This window comes from Musa acuminata, chromosome BXJ1-9 (genome assembly GCF_036884655.1).
Source record: "Musa acuminata AAA Group cultivar baxijiao chromosome BXJ1-9, Cavendish_Baxijiao_AAA, whole genome shotgun sequence".
In the NCBI taxonomy this organism is placed as follows: Eukaryota; Viridiplantae; Streptophyta; class Magnoliopsida; order Zingiberales; family Musaceae; genus Musa; species Musa acuminata.
Window position 1 is genome coordinate 49,192,064 of NC_088335.1, and position 13,029 is coordinate 49,205,092.

Genomic DNA, 13,029 nt, shown 5'->3' on the forward strand with positions numbered 1-13,029 from the left:
CCCGCTTGACTAACCGAGAGCGGGTTGAACTCGTCGAGGGTAATTATGTCTTTACATCTTTCCGGTCGGGTTCGGGTTTCAGTTAGAATGTGGTGTTGTTATGATGCAAAACCGTCAATTCAACTTCCAAATGTTAATATTTATTTATGTTTATACACGAACGGATGAGATTAAAAAGAAAGAGGAGATGAACGGCTATCGAGAGATCTTCGTAATAGGAAAGGGTCGGAGAATTTGCGTTGCAGTTGACCTCCTTTTCCTACTTCGTTTCCAATTCTTATTGATGTTAGGGAGGAAAAGAAAAGCTATATATTAAGCACATCGGACCGCAGAAAGAGGCCGAAAGCAACGACGGGTTGCTGTCTTCGAGGAATCTCCTTGCGGCTGTGTTGTTGTTTCTCTTGTCTTCTGTCATCGAGGAGGTATTCGAAGTTCCCGTTATCGACAGTTTGTTATGATGCAATGCGTCATGTATTATTGGTTCTGATTTGGGCATCTTTGCTCGTTTGGGTGTGTAATTCTATTGGTTTCGTGCGTGATTCTTCTGCGGGCGGATCTTGATTGCTTGCTCCGAGGGGCATCACCTGGTCTGTGGATCTTTGGTCGCTTGTTGTTTGGTTCTGATTGGAGTTGACCTGTTTGGCAATTGGGTCTGCAGTTTATTCAAACAGTTCTTTTTGTGGGGAGTTCCAACAGTGATTGGTATGCTCTTTCTGCAGATCGGTCCTAGGGTTTGTTTGTGATGTCTCGTGTAGGAAGAGGTGGGAGATAGCTAGTTCAGATTGTTAGCAGATGCAATGGGGGTTAGGGTTTTCTTTTCTTTTTCTATTTAGGCCATCTATTATATTTGTAATGATAGCACGAAATCTCTTATCTCAAATACGTAGTGTTAGATGCATTCCTTGTGATATCAAACATTTAAAATAATATTAATGCGCTTCACCAAGTTGATACAAGGGTGGAGCGTTTGATGCATACACATAAACTCAAGCAATTATGTTATCCTGTAAACATGGATTATATTCCTCATCGATAGATTCTAGACATTCTTCCATATGCAAAAAGATTTATTTCGGTAGAGGGACTTGAGAGATTTTGATATAAAACCTGTTAAACACTTCGTGTGTTATGTGAGAAAGCTCAAGTACTGTGAATGGATTAACCTTATTTCAATGTTGACATATACGTTAGTTTATTGTGTAAGAAATGCCTTAGAGCAACATATAACCTATAAAAACCTCCACCTTGGACACCTCGATTCCTTGGGATTTTTTTTTTCCACTTTAGAAGTTTTGCATGCATTTTTCAAGCAAAACGTATCCTGCATCCGTTCATTAATTATTGCTGGCTTTTTTCAGGTACTTGGGGATTCCAAGGGCTATACATCTACCAAGACGAGAAACAATGTCAGATGATACGCCTATTGACTCCTGGGAGGCGGCAGACATTCCTGTGACAAATTTAGGTGACACCATTGAGCTGGACAGTGACACTTGTGGTTGCAAGGGATCGAAGGTTGAACAGTCACTCCGGCACCGAAGTGGGATTTACTATGGTACATTTGATATTAGCTCTGGAGAGGAATCAGATTGCAAACAGTCTGTCAAGGTTTGTCACTAAATTATCCACATCTTCATCGTACATTTTCTCACTGTGCTAAGCTTATGCATCCTCAGCGCAAGCTTAGAGGCTGTACATTATAAACTCAAAACCAAAACCTATGTGCAATTTGTATGTAACTGTCTTGGTTTGTAGTTCATTTCATATCATTGTTACAAATGAGATTGTTTGTCATAAGTACTGGATTATGGACCAAGCTGTTGCTAGAAGTAGATTTGGCAGTGGACTTGCTCCATAAGTCAATGATGTTCTACAGAAGTAAACACATGATTTTATAACTTTTTTTTTTTTCATAAGACACTGATTTATCTTACTCTGCGCATGAATAGACCTCTATTGCCCTTCAATTTACTATTTATTTTCTAAAAGGTAAGAAGGCATTGATTAAAAACATAACCATGGTGATGTCTAGCTGTGGTTTTCTTGTAGGATCAACCTTTGAAACGTTCCCGGCAAAAGAGTGATGTGTCCAGAAGTGCTAATAAGTACAAATGTGAAATGGTAAAATACTTGAGAATTATGATTTTGATACTTTCTTTCGCAGGGTAGCCACCTACTAATTGCAAATGTTTTAAAAGCAGAAACCTTTTAGATGGCTTTTCAAAGATTCACGCAGACCTGTTATCGATGAAGCACCTGTGTTTTATCCAACAGAGGAGGTGCTTGTTAAAACTTACCACTAGGAGCTGTTTAGATAAATGCTGTTGCTCTATGTATCTTTTGCTTATGAAATAATTTGTCTTCTTAGGAATTTGTAGATACACTTGGTTACATTGCTAGCATAAGAGAGAAAGCAGAAAAATATGGTATATGTCGCATTATTCCACCTTCCTCTTGGTCACCACCTTGTCCTCTAAAAGAAGAGAACTTCTGGCGGTGTGCTAAATTTAGCACTCGAATACAAGAAGTTGACAAGCTTCAAAACAGAGAGCCAATGAGAAAAAAGTCTAGAAATCGTTGTCATAAAAGAAGGCGAAGAAAGCGCTTGAGATTTGGGATGACTCGTAGGAGAAATGCCTCTGCTGCTTCTGAAACCAATGACTGTCTTGGCTCAGACACAGATGAGAAGTTTGGTTTTCAATCTGGATCAGACTATACACTTGAGACATTTAAAAAATATGCTGATGAGTACAAAAGACGGTATTTTGGAGTTAAAGGTGCTACTGAAAGTATAGATTTCCAAGATGACAACCGTGAGAAGAGGTTGGAGCCCTCAGTAGTGGATATTGAAGGAGAATATTGGCGGATAGTTGAGGATCCAACTGATGAGATTGAGGTATTAGCTTCTTTATCTTTATTTTTATTTGTCACAATAATAACTGATAATTCATTCCATGTTCTTATTGAAATACAGGTCCTTTATGGTGCTGATCTCGATACTGCAACATTTGGTAGTGGGTTTCCTAAAGCATCTGCAGAAAATAAGATTTCATTGGATCCTTGTGTTCTTTCAGGCTGGAACTTAAATAATCTACCACGGCTTCCTTGTTCGGTTCTTTCATTTGAAAAGGAGGATATCTCAGGGGTGTTAGTACCTTGGTTATATGTGGGAATGTGCTTTTCCTCATTTTGTTGGGTAAGTCTATGGTTGATTTTTAAAGTTCTTTCTGCCTTCCATCCATCATTTGCTATAAAAATCTCACTACTTTATTAATTGAATTGCTTTTATTAAGTTTTTCCACCAATGAAAAAAAAAAGTTCTGGTTGTGCAAAAATGGATGATAGTTAATCCACAAAATAAACTGTGATGACACTTCTTGTTTTATTATGCTTCTTTTCTAAGTGATATTGCTCTTAATACAGCTGAATGGTAGAAAAATCAAAGTAGATGACCCTAGATAGTTGGGAATGACATCTATCATATTTTTGATATATTATCCCTTGCATCCTGCATAGATCTATATAATCTTCTATATATAATTACTATGTGTGTTCTAGCTTCTTTTTTTTGCCAATATTCTTTGTAATTTGCATATTCTGTTTGATGATCATTAATCTCTTTTGGCAATGTGTCAAGGTAGCATGTGGAAGACCACCATCTTTATTCTTTAAACTACATGCACTTTGGTGATCCCAAAGTATGGTATGGGGTTCCAGGCAATGATGCTGTGAAGCTGGAGGATGCCATGAGAAAACATCTTCCTGATTTGTTTGAAGAGCAACCGAATCTGCTGCATGAATTGGCAAGTTGTACCAATTTTTCGTTTTAGATCTTCAACAATGCTTGGCTTAGAAATACATGTATTCATCATCCTGTAAGTTATGGCTTAGATCGTGATGCACACCCTCATCGTGTCATGAGATCTTTTATTAGTATGTTTTGTATCTTCTTCTTGACTGCGTGATTTGGGTCTCAGAGTTCATTCATAATTTTTTTTCCCAGTGTAAATTACATTCATTTAATTTTTAAACTACATTGCATCTTGTATATTTCTTTATTTAGCTGATAGTATATATCTTCATCTCATTGATTCTAATTATTGAAATAGCCTCTCAACACAGGGGGAAGACTACATGTTTGATTCTCACCAGAATTCTCAATGGCGGTAGACTTTTTAAGCTAGCCTTCCTCTTTTAGTTCTCTCTCGTTAGCGTGTTCTTTGAATATGTGGTTAATGATGAAACTGGCAAAAATATGTCAATGTACATTATAAGCTCTTCTTGTTACTTTCTCCAAGTCTTGTTTTTTATGTTGACCATTCAAATATTGGTTTCTAGATCTGATTTGGATTTTGAATTTTTGGTTTTTTTTTTCCTTATGCTTGTCCTTTTCTTGGTCACCAGTCCTTTGGTATCTAAGAAAATATTTTGGGCTTGAGATCATAAGGTTATGAATAACGATTTATCAAGTTCTTTATATATATTCATGCATCAAGATATGAGATGCCCATAATAAAACTAGTTGAATCAAAAGCATCAATTTGGCATACTATGATTTATTTTAAGTGATGATTTTGATTAGTTGTTCCTTCAAATGTCTTGCCCACAAGCACACGCACACACACAAGAAGTAAGAGAAGCCTTTACCATACTGATACTCATACTCTGGCAATGTGCTACAAAGTGGGTCGAGCATGTCTTTTGTCTTTTAATACTTGAACAAACATAATTTCTGGAGTGTCTTTTATAGTAATATTTTTTGTCACTCAAATTGGAGTTTACGTATTTATATGATTTTTACTGTATAAATACATGACTGTTTTGGGAGTTTAATTTCTGATCCAACTTAAGCAGGTTACGCAGTTGTCCCCCTCTGTCCTAAAATCTGAAGGAATCCCTGTATACCGTGCTGTTCAGAACCCTGGAGAATTTGTTCTTACTTTTCCAAGAGCATACCATTCTGGTTTCAACTGCGGATTCAATTGTGCTGAGGCAGTAAATGTTGCTCCAGTTGACTGGCTTCCACGTGGTCTTTGTGCTACTGAGTTGTATAGTGAACAACGCCGGAAAACATCCTTGTCCCATGATAAGTTACTGGTAGGGGTTGCAAGGGAAGCTGTTAAAGAGCAGCTGGAGCTGTATTTTCTTCAGAGTAGCAATCCAAGATTACTTAGGTGGCAAAAATTTTGTGGGAAGGATGGAGTTCTAACTAAGGCCCTTAAGGTAATATATCTTTCTATTTAAGTCATTCTTATCTAGCAATAAGTTTCTTTTTCATGAAGATGTAAGCGAAGCCAAAAACCTTGATTATTGACATCAAGGTTCTGGGATCGAACCATCTTCATAATTTACCCTTTGCCAAAAAAAAAAATCTTTTTCATCCTTGCCATTTATTACTGTTACAGGCAAGAGTCATTATGGAGAATAAAAGAATGGAGAGTGTTTCTGGTATTTCAAATGTGAGAAAGATGGACAAGGATTTTGATTTATCAACTGAAAGAGAATGCTTTTTGTGCTCTTATGACCTGCACCTGTCTGCTGCTGGTTGTGAATGCTCCCCACATCGCTATGGATGTCTATCCCATGCGAAACATGTATGCTCCTGTGAGCCTAGTAAAAAAATTTTACTGGTTCGATATAACTTGGATGAACTAAATGCCCTCGTGGTGGCTCTGGAAGGGGATTTGGGTGCAGTGAAATGTCACAGATTAGAGGACTTTGGATTGGTGTTACCTATGCAGTTGAAATTATTGGAAGAACCAAAAGATTCCTTGGATAAAGGCATCTCTGAACATGAGAGACCACTGATTGAAGTAGATGCTATGGATGCTGATACTAGAGTCCACAATCAGTATAGTGATGACCAAGTATCTAAAGCTCTTTGTCTTGAATATATAGAGGATAAAACCTTCAATCTTTTTCAAAAACCAAGAAGAATTCATAATATCAATGAGCCGTTTGCATCTGGATATGCTCATTCTGCAGAAATTGTCATTTCAAATGATGAAGAAGGGAATTGTGTAAATACAAAATCTGATGCAGTACCTTCAGATGTGAAATCATATACTGTGCTGCATAATGTTATTGGATGTCAGGGGTCATCATCAGGAAAAGCTAACACCTTCCCATTCAGCAGGAATGAGGATGAAGGGCATCAGTTTTGTCCAGATCTGAACATAGGACAACCAACCATGGATTCTGTGGTCAAAACTGAAGATTGTTGTGTTGAATATACCGAAGCAGTGGTATGTGCTGTTAAGGAAGTGCAGAATTGGAACTCTGATTTATCTCGACCGGAGTGTTCCTCAAATCGTAGAGTCGCTGGTGTAAATGGATATGGCAAGGCCAGGAAGAAAATGGAGCATGGTACTGTGAGAAAAAAAAAGAAAATAAGAATGGGTTCTGATTGTGGGTTCTCAAAGTCCTCGAGTCCTGCTGACTTGGGTTCTTCCCATGTTTCTTCTGAAAGGTTTTTAAATAAGACATCGTGTTCAAGCGATACTGAATGCTTCCATAAACTTAGTCCTGAACTTTTTGGAGTTGACCTACAGCATGATCTCTACAGTTCATCCATGCCTTCAGACAGTCAACGAAGTCAGTCTATGAAGGATAATTCAAACCATTCGAGTGCATTTAATCAAGGCATTAGTAAATTTGAAAAGACTCATCTAATGCCAAAATATTGTGTTGAGCCTCTTAATTTAGGAAAGTTGAAGCATGGAAAGCAATGGTGTAGTAGAGAAGCCATCTTCCCAAATGGTATATTTCAATTTGTTCAATTATATAAACTTTCTTTTTTGCTATTTCATAATATATTAACGAATTTGATGTATTGATCTTACAGGATTCAAAAGCCGTGTCAGATTTTACAACGTGCTCGATCCGACAAAATTATGTAACTATGTCTCGGAAGTTCTAGATGCTGGATGTTTGGGACCTTTGTTTAAGGTTGGAAGCCTAGGATTTGTATCAACTTTCACTTTGCTGATATGCTATTATCAAAGTTCACCTCTTTATTTGCATTACATGAAGATTGTTCAAGTTACTTTCCCTGTAGGCTTAACCTATGGAAAATGTTCTTTATCCAAACATTATCGCTGGAGCTATCACCATTAAATTTACTTGTGATGGTAAAAAATTGTTAGATGCAAATTCTGTTGGTATATATGTAAATACAAAAGGACACTAGCCATACAACTTTACATGATCAGATGCAGATAGTACCATCACAATATACAAGAACAACAAAAAAAAAATTTCTTGGCAACGAGCCATGCTTCATTATAAACTACTACAATTTTTTTTCTTTCTCCCAAATGCTCTTTCAAGATGCATATATTTTAAAGAAAATATATTTTTTTTGGCATTCATATATATTTTTCTTTTCCTTTTCAGTCTGTCTAACAAGCGTCTTTGAGCTGTCTAATTCTGATGTACATAGATCATGACTAATCTAGGTTTATTGTATGCTTGACATTTTGTTTAGGTGATTGTGGAGAACAACCCAGGGATATCTTTCACTAGCGCTTCTCCTTTACAGTGTTGGGAAATGGTTCGAGAAAGACTAAACCAAGAGATTGTTAGACAGCAAAATCTTGGGAAGAATGGCCTTCCTGAACTGCAAACCATAGAATCCATGGATGGGCTTGCAATGTTTGGGTTCTTATCCCCATCAATCGTTCATGTAAGTCTTACTCCTTCATATCCAGAGCCACTACCTTTTGTGTTTGTGTTGCTGTTGTCAGCTTCTATTAGTCCAAATATGATTAAAATCTACCACAATCTTACCTTTTGTGTTTGTGTCTCTGTTGTCAGCTTCTAGTAGTCGAAACTTGATTAAAATCTACCACTACAAACTTACTACTAGTTTTGTTATTTGTGCAATATCCAGCCATAAAATATTATAATATAAGCTAGTCTTTTGAGTTGGTAAACTTTTTTAACCTTGTTGCTTGGATCACTCCTGGAAGTTTTCCAGTTTCAAAATGTTGAAAATTCCGTTGTTATTTTGTAGGAAAAGTGAATTCTTTCAACCAGTTTTAAGTAGTGATCATTGACACCCTTGTTTAATTTTAAGCTACTATTTTCTTCATAAAAATTGTTAACTACATTGTATGAGACACTTCACTACTTAGAACTGCCAGCAGGTTGTTGAAGCTCTTGATCCTTTCCATCGGTGTTCGGAGTACTGGGAGTCCAAGTTGGGTTCATCATATGTTTCTGAGAGGACGGATGTGAAAGATAAGCCTGCAGAAGTTCCTACGACTTTAGACATTCAAGTCGGCAGTAGTGGTTGCCATCAGGACAAGAGAATTTTATTGGGAGTGGATTTAAATGAGACGGAAGAGGATGCAACATATGACAATACTGTCGAAGAGGTTAAGAACATAGCGAGAGGGCTCTTCAAGAAGGCAAGCCTTGAAGAGCTACGGGTGATGCAGAAAATTTTGTGCAGCGAGTCAGGAAGCAGCACATGGAGAAGTGCGTACGGGGCCCTATTAGATGAGATCCTGGAAAATGTACATAAATAGAGTATAAAAGCAAGCAAGATGAGCCTTTGTTAGATTGGCGATGCAACTGCTTGAATCTCTGCAGTCTTCTAGATGAGACATGCCATTCAGAGCCACTGTTCCTTTGGGTTGAAGTTAGACTGATCAAATTCTATAGAGTTTTCCATTTGGTTATTCTTTCTGATCTCCATAAACAACATGGTGAATTCATGCACCGGTAGACTTGCCTGTGCAGCTAGATAATGTTTTTAGGGTTTGTTTTTTTGTTCTTCTTTTTAGGCTCCGGGCCATTATTGCCCGTGGAGTGCCTGATGTGAATAATTGCTAACAACACAGGCTATTTGTACAAAAGATAGTTTAAGACTAATTTATACATTCGAGAAAATAAAGATTGAACACATGAAGATGTGGTTATTTCTTGAACTTGCTGTGGTCTCCGTTAATGTTTCACCTTGTGAATCCATTGTCGCAGAAAGCAAGGCTGCCGGCTACTCATGTTGGGGGAGTACTCTTTTTTTGTACTATCACGGGAGACTGTAGGGAGGTTAAAGAACAAACAATTCTGCCATTGCCCTTCACGTCCCCTTCTGCTATCTTTTCTTTGGATTTATCTTTGTGATCGTTTGCAATCTATATGTATTTGGTCACTTGGCCGTCTCTCTCTCTCTCTCTCTGCCGTATAAATATGTCGTGTAGAGAGGCAAAGCCATCTTGCTCTGTGTAGTTTATTCAACTCCATCCGTGCTAATCAAAATCTTCTTAAGCCGAAGAAGCCGAGGAGAAGATTGGAACTCGTGGCTGTATTCAAAAAGCCCGATCAGAATCCTGACAACATCATTAATCTAATCCAACAACTCCCTCCCACATGAATGAAAGAGTGCCCAGAGTTCTTTTACGAGCCATCGTCACATGGGTTTACAGCGCCTGCATCCAATCCAAACGATTCATTCACATGCGCCCTCTTGTGGGATCTGATGGACTAAAAAGCCAGGGAACGCTCCTCCTGTCTGATCACTTTTCCTAGCTCGGGTTCTTCCCAACCCGTAGATTCTGTGATAAGGACACGTTGAAAGATAGATTAGGATGCTTAGTTGCACCGCCTAATAGCTCAGGTTTGTCCCCCTCTCTCTCTCTCTCTCTCTCTCATGGGGTTAAGGGTAGCCTGAATCCTCTTCATCTTCTTTACCACACCCTCACATGGGTGTGTTGGGATGGAGGATCAGATGGACCAGATTTCTTGCACAAGGAAAGAGAGAGAGAGAGAGAGAGAGAGAGAGGATTCATCACCTTTTTCTCCACTCCACCCCGCTTCGACCATGCAGGCACTCACTCGTATATGAGCACAGTATCCAAAAACCGATATGGTGTCAGCTTAGATGCCTTCCCTTTTTCCTCTTTCTCGTTCGGTAACCACTACTACCTGTCGAAAGAAATTTTGTTCATCTCAATCCAATTTCTCAAATTGGGTAGAATTTCACAGGTTTTATAGATTCGTCCGTATCCGTGGTTGGATCCACTGTCGTAAGATCTGGTTTTGATGGGCCCAACTTAAAACCGTTCTGCGATTGTCTTCCGGCCCAAGTTGGCCCACTTAGCTCGCTGAGAAATCTACAGCTGATGGCCATCGGATCACGTTGGCTAACAAATGGACGGTCGGGATTTAAAGGATCGAAGTGGATAAACACCCCGGTGATTTAAATCGACGTTGGAGGGAGGTGGCGAGTGTCTCGATGGAGGCGGTCAAACTTTCTCGTGGCGATGGCGCCGATGCACCCCGCGGGGGACGTCAGAAGCTACCCGCAAGCTCCGTACACTAAGGGACCCACCGCCGGTCGCTGGTGGGTGAGGACGGTGTCCCAGGGAGAGAGTAGCCTTCGCGCGTCGACGACGGGGTGCCACGCGCGGGAGGCTTACCGGACAGCGAGAGATGGTGGCGACGCGCATCTCGACGTGGAAAGTCCCCCGAATGATTAACAAGTCCAACACCCCCCTCTCCCTACCGCCGAAAGCTCACCGTTGGAGCGGCGAAGCGCCGTTTTCCTCGCAGCTTATCCCCCCGTCCAAAGACGGCTCCTTCGTTTCCCCCTCCTTCGCTGCCGTTAGATCAGTAGAAAGACACTACTGTTTCTGATGGCTATCGAGGGCGGGGAAGGCAATGGAAGCTACAGTACCACGGAGGACATGTCCTTTAATCAAAGTAGGCAAAACAGCCGCTTGGGACTGTCGTTTCACCGCCACCACCGTCACCACCGGGCCATGCGACTTGTTTTCGGGCCTCCGCTACGGTCCTCCGACCATGCTGTACTGCTGGACCATTAAAACGGTCGTGGCCACTTGAAGCCACCGGCAGCGTCTGTACCATCCGTTAATCATTACTCGCCTGGCTCCAGTTGTCGGACCCACCCTCCGGCCATTTCCTGACTCCCACCACAGCCTGGGTGGGGGAATGGGGGATATTAGAAGTGCCCATCTGGGGGGGGAGTATTTATTTGACGCGCTCATCAGCGATTTGGTGATAACTAAATAGGAACAAAAAGAAATTGCGAGGAAGTAAAAGCGTAGCAACGGCTTTATATATATATATATATATATATATATATATATATATATATATATATATATATATATATATATATATAACACGAAGCCATCGTCTGTGAACACACTCATCCGCTTCTTCATCTAAGCCGATCTCTTTTCTCGTCTTCTCCTCCTCCGTCGGCTTCTCCTTCTCTCTCTTTTTCATGGCGTCCGCCATGGTCAACAGCGTTGCTCTCTCGCCGCCGCCGGAGGCCTTCCCCTGGCTCAGCCCTCGGATCTCCTTCAGCCACGACGCCGCCGACATGCCCCCCGTGGCCCCGCCGGAGGGTCACCCCGACGACTCCGCGGAGGACTTCGAGTTCTGCCTCCACGACGACCCCGTCGCCATGCTCCCCGCCGACGAGCTCTTTTCCGGCGGTAAACTGGTGCCCCTGCAGCTGGCGCCGCCGAAGCCGGCGGCGGAGGCGGAACCCACCTGTACCGCTGAGATCGGCTTGCCGGAGCCCCCGGAGACGCGGCGGAAGGCGGAGATCGCTGGTGTCGACCCCTACGCGTTCTCCCCCCGCGCGCCCAGATGCACTGCTCGTTGGCGCGAGCTGCTCGGCCTCAAGAGGGCCCGGGGAGCGAAACCCGCTGGACGAGTCGCCGCCCCTGCCGCTACGGTCACCGCCACTTCCAAGAACACAAACCCTAGGTCGTCTCTCAAGCATCTGCTCCACCGGCACCCCAAGCTCGCTTCCCTGGATGCGTCGCTGAGCGTCCCCCTACTCGGTGACTCGGAACATGAGTCCGCGGCGACGGCCTCCCGCCTCTCGCAGTCCTCGTCCTCGTCGTCCTCGTCCTCGTCCTCCTCCTTGGGTCCCGATCACGAGGACCTCGCCAGGCTCTCGATCGACTCCGACAAGCCCAGCCACGTCCCGCCCCGGGTCCGCCTCTTCCGGCCTAGCCCACCGGTGCCGGTGTCGTCGAGAGCAAGGGCGGGTCCGACCCGGCGGGCCGCCGAGTCGGCTGCGCCAACCCCGTCGCGAGGGGTGTCGGTGGAGAGCCCGCGGATGAGCTCGTCGGGGAAGATCGTCTTCCAGGGCCTGGAGCGGAGCTCGAGCAGCCCCGGTAGCTTCACCGGGGGGCCGAGGCCACGGCCCCGGGGGGTGGAGCGGTCGTACTCGGCCAACGTCCGGGTCGCCCCGGTCCTCAACGTCGTCCCCGTCTGCTCCCTCCGTGGTTCTGGCAAACCGGTGTCCGTCTTCGGGCTCGCCCATCTCTTCACGCCGCATCATCAGACGAAGAAGGACCGCGACGGCTCGGCCTCGAACCGGGCCGATTTGACGCGGTCGGCCCGGCGTCAGCGGCGTCTCGGGCAAGACCGACAGCCTTCCCCTAAAATAATTCTCGAGAAGTAGCAGTAAACGAATAATAACTCCATTAACAGTCATTTTTAATCCAAAAATCCTCTGATGTTGTTTTAATTGCTTCCTCTGTCACCTGTAAATAATGGTATTATTTCTTTTTTTGTTCTACTCCTCATTTTTAGTGGTATTTGTTTTTGTTTTTCTTTTTGGCTATTCCTTGATAACCAACCCAACGCTGCGTTATCTTAAACTCGTCGCTGTCTCGCATCATACGATGCGTTTGACCAAGCTAGCGTGCGCCCTCGAGCAGCGTCGGTTAGCGCCAGGCTCCCGGCGAGGAGATTCCGCGCGCACGTTAGCCGCACGCGGTCACGCCCCTACCAGAAGTTCGCCGTCAGCCGCGTCGCGTGGCCCGCCCCGCTAAACTGCGCGGAACCGGCCCTCGGCCCGGATCAGGTGCGCACGCTAGCCGGTGGTCCTGGACGTCCGGCCAGTTGTGCCCATGTGCTGCGCGCGCTCTCTCTTTCCTGCGACCTTCAATAATTAGCCATAAATATGCCTCCCGTTCACGCAAATCCTGAATTATTATTATTATTATTGTGATTATTTCCCATGGAATTGTTACGGAG

General features: G+C 43.0%; 2 protein-coding genes across 4 annotated transcripts; both read left to right on the top strand.

Moving 5' to 3' along the window:
* The first annotated feature begins 291 nt into the window (after window positions 1-291).
* On the top strand, window positions 292-8,933 carry LOC135594040 (lysine-specific demethylase JMJ18-like). 3 transcript variants are annotated; one of them, XM_065084451.1, is made up of 12 exons: window positions 292-422; window positions 1,359-1,608; window positions 2,050-2,121; window positions 2,202-2,279; window positions 2,369-2,896; window positions 2,975-3,196; window positions 3,642-3,803; window positions 4,855-5,223; window positions 5,406-6,759; window positions 6,845-6,948; window positions 7,487-7,684; window positions 8,148-8,933. In XM_065084451.1, the coding sequence occupies exons 2-12, from the start codon at window positions 1,405-1,407 to the stop codon at window positions 8,529-8,531; spliced, it is 3,675 nt and encodes a 1,224-aa protein (XP_064940523.1). In that variant the 5' UTR covers window positions 292-422; window positions 1,359-1,404; the 3' UTR covers window positions 8,532-8,933. The 3 variants fall into 3 exon arrangements, with proteins under 3 accessions (XP_064940523.1, XP_064940525.1, XP_064940524.1); XM_065084452.1 differs by lacking the exon at window positions 292-422 and adding an exon at window positions 568-702; XM_065084453.1 differs by lacking the exons at window positions 2,050-2,121; window positions 2,202-2,279 and having other exon boundaries at window positions 8,148-8,683.
* Window positions 8,934-11,164: 2,231 nt separating this feature from the next.
* On the top strand, window positions 11,165-12,601 carry LOC135594442 (uncharacterized). Its single transcript, XM_065084825.1, has one exon. The coding sequence runs from the start codon at window positions 11,255-11,257 to the stop codon at window positions 12,449-12,451; it is 1,197 nt and encodes a 398-aa protein (XP_064940897.1). The 5' UTR covers window positions 11,165-11,254; the 3' UTR covers window positions 12,452-12,601.
* Window positions 12,602-13,029: the final 428 nt, after the last annotated feature.

Coding starts and splice junctions, on each gene's coding strand:
- LOC135594040 (XM_065084451.1), top strand. CDS start 1,405: ATGTCAGATGATACGCCTATTGACTCCTGGGAGGCGGCAGACATTCCT. Junction 2,897..2,974: donor ATCCAACTGATGAGATTGAG/GTATTAGCTTCT, acceptor ATTGAAATACAG/GTCCTTTATGGTGCTGATCT. Junction 6,760..6,844: donor AGAAGCCATCTTCCCAAATG/GTATATTTCAAT, acceptor TTGATCTTACAG/GATTCAAAAGCCGTGTCAGA.
- LOC135594442 (XM_065084825.1), top strand. CDS start 11,255: ATGGCGTCCGCCATGGTCAACAGCGTTGCTCTCTCGCCGCCGCCGGAG.